This window comes from Spinacia oleracea, chromosome 4 (assembly GCF_020520425.1).
Source record: "Spinacia oleracea cultivar Varoflay chromosome 4, BTI_SOV_V1, whole genome shotgun sequence".
Classification (NCBI taxonomy): domain Eukaryota; kingdom Viridiplantae; phylum Streptophyta; class Magnoliopsida; order Caryophyllales; family Amaranthaceae; genus Spinacia; species Spinacia oleracea.
In genome coordinates, this window is record NC_079490.1 from 21,120,895 (window position 1) to 21,131,765 (window position 10,871).

At 32.2% G+C, this 10,871-nt stretch overlaps 1 protein-coding gene across 1 annotated transcript; it reads left to right on the forward strand.

Annotated features, from left to right (window-relative positions):
• Positions 1 to 7,863: 7,863 nt before the first annotated feature.
• LOC130471384 (uncharacterized) lies at positions 7,864 to 8,307 on the forward strand. Its single transcript, XM_056841460.1, has one exon. It carries the CDS (start codon positions 7,864 to 7,866, stop codon positions 8,305 to 8,307), a length of 444 nt encoding a protein of 147 aa, XP_056697438.1.
• The last annotated feature ends 2,564 nt before the right edge of the window (positions 8,308 to 10,871 follow it).

The window sequence follows — 10,871 nt, forward strand, 5'->3', positions numbered from 1 at the left end:
GTAAAATGTTGCTAATGATTGCTTTTGTTATGTGTTGGTACTGAAATGTTATGTATAGTACTATATAATGTTGTATTGGTATTGAATAATGAATATATGCGAAAAACATGAACTTAATTTTGTAAAGGAAATTTTGTGAAACACTACCTTTAAGTTTGGTGGTTTTGTGAATTGCTACCTTATAAAAACTTTTTTTAATTTAACTACCTTATAAGTTTGGTTTGTTTGACTAACACTACCATTTGACGTTTTTCGTTAATGTTTTCCGTCGTGTATTTCTTCTATTCTTTTAAATATCTCCGTTCATTTGTCATTTTGTGCATTTGCCATATTAAATAACCGTTGTAGTGGAGTCCAAAGACGTAAAACATTAACAAAAAACGGCAAATGGTAGTGTTAGTCAAACAAACCAAACTTATAAGGTAGTAAAATGTAATTTCCTTTTTAAAAGGTAGCAATTCACAAAACCACCAAACTTAAAGGTAGTGTTTCACCAAATTTCCTTTTGTAAAATATTGCTAATGATTGTTTTACAACATTATGCAAGAGATAAGGAGTAATTATCTTCTAAGGATGAGAAATACAGAAGAGAATGATGGTTCCTTCTACTCCCTGGATGTCCATGATGACACCTCCACAAGAAATTTCGGAGTGAGACATGTTGGTGTTTAGGACGTTTATATTATTATCACGGTGTATGGTTGGATTCATTGTTTTGTGAGGAACTTATGTTGTATTTTGCTTTTGTATTCTCCCATTTGGGGAATTTTATATTGTATTTCTATTAAGTATTATGACGTGTTATCGCTTTTGGATTCTCCCTTTTATGGACTAATGAGTTCAAATAACTATAGGAGTAATCACATTGTGTTTTCAATTACCTCATGAATGTGACATTTATCCATAGAAGTTCAAAAACCTCAGAATATGACTCTTAACTCATTCAAGTTGGAATACTATATTGTATTGATACTTATTTTAAAGGAAATAATGCATTTACAGGTCAAAAAGGGGCTTATTAACACTCAATTAGTACACTTGGCAATCATAACTGTACCAAACTGTGTTGTATTGGTACATATTTTTAAGTGTTTGTCATAGATTTAAATAAATATTAGTGATATTAAATCCGTGACATTAGAAAAGGTTAATATAATAATGAAAAACATTAATAATTAGAAGTCATAACCGTTCGATCTAGTTTTAAGGGCTTATCATAGTTTGAAATAAATATTGGTGATGTTAAATATGTGATTTTAGAAAAGGTTAACATTTGTATAATAATAAAAATAATTAAAAAACATTAATAATTAGAAGTCATAACTGTTCTTCTAGTTCTATTTGATGTTACACGTCAACTATTAATATTTTTGTATCTCATATTCTCATGTGTACATTATATGATAATAACCATAGATTACGTTTAATTTACTTGTTACACTTAAAACGTATAAAGTTTGATAACCATAGGTTGCATTTAAGTTACTTGTTAGTATCTGGTTCAATCCCATATGTGTTTTATAAAATGATTCACTTCATATACTTCGTGCTAGATAAGTATTACTATTAATCGCACTCATATATTTCTAATACTTCATACAACTTTACCTATTAATGTGATTTTGACCAATTGGCCATTGAACACTATATTTTATTATACTTATTTTTTGAATTTCATTCTATATTGTATTATACTATATTGAACACTATATTGTATTATACTTATTTTACAGTGTTAAACCCTTTGGTACGAGAAATGTACCCTCCTTTGTTGTATTTGCATTCATTTTTATGAAATAACCACTTCATATACTTCGTATTAGATAAATATTACGATTAATCGCAATAATATGTCCTTTAATTATGTGATTTGACCCATTGGCCATTAAAGTTAGATCACAAAATTAAGTGATTTGACCTTTAATTATGTGATTTGACCCTTTTTGTATTAGTACAAGGTTTACAGAATATAATACATTTACATTTCAAAAAGGGACCCATGAACTCTAGGTTGGTACCCTTTACTATTAGAAAGGTATCGACCTTTAATGTATTAGAACTTAGTTTTAAATTCAAAGACTTAGTTAATTGTAAAATAAATACTGATAATGCTGAATCTGACATTAGAAAAGGGATAACAATCACTTATTTGAATTTCATTCTTCAATACTCGTTTTGTTGATAGCAATAGATATGATTGCGATTCGTAATATTAACATTGGTAATATTAAATGTGTGACATTAGAAAAGGTTAATATTGGTATAAGAATATAATAATGAAAAACGTTAATAATTAAAATTCATAACATACGCCTACTTCAATAAGATGGTCTCGTATTGAACTACTAACATTTTTTATTCTTTTATTCAAAGGCTTATCTTAGTAACAATCAAATAAATATTGATAACGTTGAATATCGCATTAGAAAAGGGTAATGTTGTATAAGAATATAATAATAAAAGAACGTTAATACTCAATATTAGTAACTCATAACTGTTCCTTTTAGACAAGGTTGTAGTTAACTAGTTACTCAAATCAGTAAGACGAACTATTGATACTTTTGAATCTCGCATTAGCTGCTTATATATGGAACATACTATTACAAATTAATTAGTTAATGGTTGGTTTGTCACATAATACATTCCTTAAATTTCATTTGTATTTTATGAATAATAATGTCTTTGATTCTTAGATTCTTGAAATAGATAAAGCATTGATGTTTGTGAATTTTGGTTTAATAAATAGTATAATAACATTATTATGTAGCAATAGGGTATGTATAATTTATTTGAATTTCCTTCTTTAGTCTTCATATGAATTTTATGAAATGATTCACTTAATATTATTTCTTATATATTAATCGCAATCACATGCCCTTTAATTATGTGATTTGACCCATTGGCCATTGAAGTTGGAATATCCTTTTTGTATTGGTACATGCTCTACATGATATAATACATTTACATGTCAAACAGGGACCCTTGCACTTAGTGTTGGTACCCTTTACTATTAGAAACGTATCATTGTTTTATGTATTGGAACTTAGTTATAAATTCAAAGGCTGGTACCATTTACTATTAGAAACGTATCATTGTTTTATGTGTTGGTATAATCCTTTATTTTAAGTAAATTAGTGCTAGTGTAACAGTACTATCTTGTTTATGTTGTGAGCTGGTGCAATGTAATGGTTTGTTTGACCAAGAGAAGTTATTGAAATAATATATGGGTCGTTAAGAAACAGAATATTGTTTTAATTGGTCATAAATATATGTCATTACAATAATATTCAATAGACTTCTCTATTAAATTCCGATTACTAAACTATTACACTTTAAATACTAAACTTGTTCTCATTCAATAGTAAGTTCACATAGAGGGTTGAAGTTAATTTTCAAATAGGACTTCACCAAATACCACCAAAATTCCAGTCGTGGATTACGGGATCATCATCGAGTCCCGCATTTGCGTACCAGTCTAATTCTTCATACTCTTCCATCTCTTCCATCACTTTCATGCCATGATCGTGCTCATCAATTGGCGGAGGTGGTGGTGGGGCGGTTACTGGGATGGCCCTGGCCTCCGGTAGATTCATTGACTGATGTTACAAAAAGTGTGCATTATGTTATAATATAGTATACAATACCACAACAACAATGCATTTAGCCCAAGACATGCACCACTACAAGTACCATTACCACAAAAACAAGTACCATTCCATTTATAACAAGTACCATTATCACAACAACAAGTACCATTACCAAAAGGAGTGAAATTTGTGTCAATATATTTACTACAAGTATATTTACCACAAAAACAAGTACCATTACCACAACAAGAAGTATCATTCGGTATATAACAAGTACTATTACCACAACAAGTACCATTACCAAAAGGAGTGAAATTTGTGTCAATAACATATTGGAATTTCGACATATTAGAAACTTGATAAACATTACCGCTCTATAAAATTTGACAACAATTTAGGAACTTTGGTTGTTACCAAATCACCAACTCTTTTTGGAAGGTTGATGAAGCACGAAAAGTTGCATAAGCTAGCACATTGCATGCACAAGTGTAACCATAGGAAAAGTAGCTTGTTGTAGAGCTGACATAATAGCCTTAGTATTGATCTGTTTAACAAGCTTAACTAAGACCAAACTCATTCCAGTACTCTCTTAGACCAAAATCATTATGATACTAAAGTATTAACAATCAAAATCTCCAATTGTTGAAACTTAAAGAAACCTAATCCCAAAACCCCCCAAATTTATATCTCCTCTGCCTACTTGCAACATTCTTTATCTTAATCACACAACCAAATTCAAAAATACCCCTAAATTCACAACAATGTTAGTTATTTTATCCCTAAATTCACAACAATTGAAAATCCTAACCCTAACCTTGAAAAGATCCATACCTAGAATTTTCGAGCTATAACAATGGTTACTGTAGTTGAGTTAACAGAATATTAACAATTTTCAAAAATATAAAGTGGAATAAGATTAAAGTCATGAAATTGTTTATAAAATAGGGATAAACTTACAATTGTTAATGGAGATGAGTTGAGAGGAGAAGCACTGTGGGAGTTGAGAGGTCTGGTCGACAATGGCACGGACTCGAGGAGGAGAGAGAAATTGCAGGGGCGAAGCTTCAAGAACAGGGAAGACCACTTGCCTTTTAATTTTCAGAAGTTTTTTTTTTACATTTTGAAAACACTCCAACTGCAATCCCGTTACGTAGTCCAAATCAGCTTGTGGGGTTCAGTTATAAAAGCATATGAAATTACGTTTTTAGCCCCGCTTGTGTCCATATTGGACACAAGCCACTTGTGGTTTAGACAGCCTCCCACATCCAATCTTATGAATGAAAAAATTATGCTGATTTCAGAAAATAAAAACACTAAATTTGAGTAAATGTTTTTTACCATCTCTCTCTTACGAAATATATCTTGTTCTCGGATATACCGTGTGTTTAAAGTGACACATGCATTTGATGGTGTTTATTTTGCTCGTTTTGTAAGTTTTGCCAAATTTAAATTCGAATATTTCATATAATTGAAAAAGTTACGTTTGTGATCGGATATTTTTCATATTTATGCTTAATAAGTTAAAATTATATGAATCAAACATTACATACACTTTGTAATAGAATATGTATACTTCATAGTTATTAGATCTAAATGAACACAATGTGTGCTTGAATTTCAAGCATGTATAGTAACTCATAGGAAGTACTCCGTAATACATCAAAAAAATAAAATTGATAATATTAGATTTTAGAAAAGTGCATGAAAAAGTATAGCGTTTTAATATTTTTCGTGGACACCAAACTCCTCAAATAGTGACTTAAAAATTGAAATATTTTCGGAATAATAAAGTCACATTTTGCGGTTACTAGCTGGTTACGATGTTTTTCTTATTATTTAGGCAAATTTGCAAAAAATGACCTTTTATACTCCAATTTTTGCCAGAAAGAACATTACATAATTTTTTTTGTAAAATCACACCTTAACGTATTTTTATTTTTTTTTGCGAAAGACAACTAAAGGAAAGTTTCCTGCATTGACTGGGTTTTCTCGGCCATTGACTTGCACGTCTGCAGCACGTGTGGCTTCATTTTACATTTAACTTGTAAAAAAGAGCACGTTTAGTGGAAACGAAACAAGTTCACTTAAACACGACACAATATATCAAAATCGAGCACTACCAATAAACATCACTTTCACATTGCGTTTTATTGAAAATGTAACAAAATGAAGCTACACGTGCAAGTCAATGGCCGAAAAAGCTTAGTCAATGCCGGAAACTTCTCTTACGTTGTCTTTCGCAAAAAAGTATTACATTAAGGTTTTTTTTTTTACATTGGCTAATGTCAACATTTATTAATACAGAAAAGTTACATATTAACATTACAAACTACAAATATAATTAATACTCTGCTTGTTGGCCTTTGATCGTCTCCTCCACCTTGCACACTCACATTTCTTTTTTCACTTGGGATGTAGCTTGGGCAATAAACAGTAAGGAAAACTCCGAACTTGTAAAACCTGAAAGAGGACGAAAGAACACAGAACGATAAAAATTTCACGAAATGGTTGCAACAACCTTGTAAGCAATGGGAAATGCTCACGGACAAGCAAGGTACCCTTAAGAACGGGTACACACAGTCCTCTCGTTGACCAAGAAGGACTAGAATTAGTTAACATGTTATGAACCCCAAACTTTTTCATTTGGGGAGCAGTCTTCGGATAAACATTTGTGAAGGTAATGAGAGCACATCTCATCAACAAACTGAAATAAACAACCAAACCCCGTGAATACCATACACTCCAATAGTCACCCCTACGACTCTCTTTCTCCATCTTCACGCCTGACATACTACCCTCAAAAGTAGTATCATCATGGACAAGCCCATAAAAACTACGATTGCCTTACTTTCGACAATCAAAGGGGAAACACTTAATCCCAAAAACTCAAAAACCCTCATCGTCGGACATTCACACACAGAACACCCAACCATTAACCAACCTTGCAATTCCAGCAAAAAAATAGAGGAACCAACAATCCCAACCTTAACAATTCCAACAAAAGAGAGTAAACTTTCAACCAGAAGAAACTTAAAATAACTAAACACTATTAAAAGTACTCAGGCTAACAAAGTACATAGTGTAGGATAAAAGCCACACCAACACCCAAAAACCAACGACACGGTGGATAGATCCCCAAATCGGACGAAACAATTAATACCAAACCGGAAACAATAACCTAATCTTTACCTTTACCGTAAAGATCGGCGTTTTCCGACATTACAAGACGGCGGCGATGCAGTTAATAAAATCTCTAACCAAATATTTAACTTTACCGTCAAGATCGGCGTTTTTCGACACTACGAGACGGCGGAGATCCAATTAGTCTTGGTATTAAAATACCCGATGAACAAATCTGAAAATCCTCCCTCCTTTGTACCCAACGAAGGTGGCTTGTAGTTAGATCCGGCGAGTGAGACACACTAGAAGGAATTAAAGCTTACTTTGTGAACGAAGCTTGCTCCCCTCTTCTTTTTCTCTAACGGTGGGACAAAATGACCCTTGTTTTAACCTATAGAGGATGAGAAATCCGGCTCGTTGGCGACCTTATGGAGCTGGTGAAGCTCAGGTCGGGCTCCATCAAGCCGGCGGCGGGTAGAATTTGAAGAGCGGAGAGGGTGTTTTTAGGGAGGAAATTTAGAGAGAGAAAGGAAATTTACATTAAGGTGTTATTTCAAAAAAAAAATTATATAAGGTCCTTTCTCGCAGAATTTGGGTTATAAAAGGTCCTTTTTGGCAAATTTTCCAATTAGTTATAATATTTGAAGTACTAGTTAAATGTATGTGTGAAATCTATATTATTAAAGCGGGAGTGGTGGTTAATGTGAGAGCTCCAAAACCCCAATATTCCTCTCTCGGCTACTCTCCTATTTTGAAAACAATTGAAAAAGATAAGGAGAATAATTGACTAAACATTTAAAGAAAAAATGAATAAAAGGGAAGCAATATCAACCGAATAAGAAAAATAAAGTTATTAAATTGACAAACAAATGAAAAAAAAAAGAAAAAAAAAGAAAAGTAATTAAATTGACAGACAAATGAAAACAAAAAAAGGGGAAACAATACATAATCGTAACTAACATCAATTAATAACAATCCATAATAGTAATAATAGTAATAATAGTAATAATTATAACAATTACCAGCTTCTCTTTGGCTCTCCTCCCCTAAAAACTACATCAGGGAAATGTACAAAAGCTTGTGTACAAACCAACCTCATACTCATTGGGCTAAGCAAGTCTGGAACAGATATAGTGTACCAAGGCACAGGTTCACTATGTGGTTAGCTAGTCAGGACAGACTGAAAACTAAATCAAGACTGCTTAAGGTGGGGATTGGTTTGGATAGCAACTGTGCTATTTGTGATACCTCTGAAGAAACAGTTAGCCACTTGTTCTTTGGCTGTAATTATAGCAAAGAATGCAGAAACTTGATTTTGCTATGGCTAGGGCTGCCTTGCTACAATGGTGATCTAAACAAGCTCCTAAAGTGGGCTAGGAAGCAAGGGTCCAGTAAGTTTACCAGGCAGACCATTTACACTGCATGTGCTGGGCTAGTGTACCACGTGTGGAAAGCAAGAAACACTGCAGTTTGGGAAGCTAGTGTTCCTTCAGTACAACACACTGTTGAGAGGATTCAGAAGGACACTAAAGGCAGAATTCAACAATTGCTAGGGAAGAAAGTTAGAAACTCTGAGTTGAATTGGTTTCATTCTTTGTGATTCACAGTTGTTTTAGGCTAGCTAGTTCAGTTAGCCTTTCAGTTTGTTTCCTTTGTTGGAGGAAGCTTAGTTTGTAAACTGTTTCTTGGTATCAATATAATCTCTTATTTGCTTGCCAAAAAAAAAATTATAATAATTATTAAAATAAAAAAGACAATTGTTAAAAGTTCAAGAATATATACTTTAATGAATCTTATATGAAGTACATGGAATAGAGAAATTTATTAATGGTTCATAAGAAAAGTATTATTAGGGAAATTAGAATCACTTATATACTCCACAAAATATTTTAACAACATAAGAACTTAATTGAAAAGTGGTGCTTTATTTTTAGGGGTTGAACATAGTCCGGTTTGGTGCAGTCCGATACGAAACATAAACCAAATCATAAAATAAGGTATTGCATTTTGTCAAATCAAACTATATTACATGCATGACCGGACCAAACCACATTTAAATGGTTTGGTGTTATTTAGGGGGCGTTCGGTAACGTTGTTGTTTCTCGTTTTTCTACTTTTTTAAACAGAAAATAAACAAAACAGTGTTCGGAAATTCCGTTGAAATAAACAAGTTATTGATACTTTCTACAAAACTGCAACAAAAACCACGCAACCACTAAAAGTGGTTTTCAAGTTTTGGTTTTGGAAATTTTCTCCATCTCTTTCCTATGTGTTATGTTAGACTCCCTACCTATTCTTTCTTCTCTCTCAAACCACGGACTCATCTCTCCACGCTGAAATCTCACCCAATTCCATAACACTCCCCCTCAACATCTTCACATACTACAACGAAACCGCCGCAATTTAGACCGATTTCGATTTTAAAATCTCAGGTTTGGCTAACAATCTAACCAATCTCAGATTCCAATTCCGATTTTAAAATCTCAGGTTCGGTCCAACAAGCAAAACCAGGAGGCTGAATTAGCAGCAAAAGACGACGATGGAGGTCGAGGTTATTAGCAGCGAACAAGCAAATTAGCGGCAAAAGACGATGATGGAGGTCGAGGTCGAGGATAATGGTAAGGGATGGAGAAATTGGAGTGACAAATTGCGACGTTGATGAAATGGAAGGTGGAGAGAGAAATTAATGGTATGGTGAAGAAGATATTTTGTGTAAGGTTGAAGAAGATAATTAAACAGATCTACTTTTGTATTTAAAGAAATTTTGGGGAAGTTACGTTGAAGAAGATGAAGAAAGAGATATGTACTTTTTTGGGGTTGAGTTGGTTTTCTATTTCTCTGGTTAAAGTAAAGCTCAATCATGGTGAATTCAACTATGGAGGTGCCTAATTATAGAAGATTAAAGGGAGAAGTTTACAGAAAAATAGAGAATGAAGGACAGATGGTGAATAAGTGACAAAGAGTTGCCACTTGCCCACTTGGTCATATATTTCATAGGGGTGTAAAAGTTAATAAGTTTTCTTTTATTATTTTATTCAAAGTAAAAGTATTGTACAGTTTTAAATTGGTTTTATGAAAATATGAAAGTAAAAACAAATTAAAAACATGTTTTTAGTTTTGTGAAAACTAAAAACAAAAAACTGAAAATGATACCGAACAGACCCTTAGTTTTCGTTTAATAAATTTTTTTATTTTATTATTAAAGTAGTTTATAACATACATGTTTTACTAAACACATTAAAGAAATGCTTGAGAAAATTAATATATTGTAGAATAAATCACAGAAGTCGATAGTAATACTTTTGTGTCGATGTACATTGGGTATAATTCTTTAATATAATACAAAAGAATATTTTATGCATAAAATAATTTATTATGGTTTGCTTGCAGTTTGGTTTGGTTTCAAATTTTAGGAGAATCAAACCAAACCATAAATTGCGGTTTGAATTTCTTTTCCAAATCAAACTGCTAAAAATTTGTTTGGTGTGGTTTAGACCAAACACTGAAAATCCCTAAATTACTTAGAGAAGGAGAAGCGAAACAATAAGATAGGAGGAAAAGTTATCGATCGTAGGTACTGGGTTCAACATGTTTTGTGAATTTCATGCACTATTTTATTAGTTTCTCGGAAATAAGTTACAATGGATCGCTACCAAATGAAGTACATACATGGAGATGTTCGAAGTATTTTTTTTGATTTGCAATTACCATTCTTATCAAATAATTTGCAAATTTAATGATTACACTTTGATTTATGTCACGGGATAATAATCCTTAGATTAACTTTAAGGGATAGGTTTCTACTAATTAATGTCGTTTATTATTCGATAAACTGAAATATGATACATTTTGGGAATATCTATATATGTTAGTAGTTGAATACTATTATAGGAAGAGTTATACGGGTCTCTTAAAATATAAAACAAGTCATTTTAATAAAATGATACACCTTATAGGCAATATCTCTCCACAATCGGACATACCAATTTATTTATTGATCCAAATTGGACGTACCCGTTTGTTTATTGATCCAAATATAAAAAAGATTGGTGACTTTAATGGCAGGTAAGTACTTAAAAAAATTTCCCTCAGAAAAAAAAGTACTTAAAAAATTTAGTGTTAGATCTTTTATCTCCATTACTTATATCTTCAAAAAAAAAATAT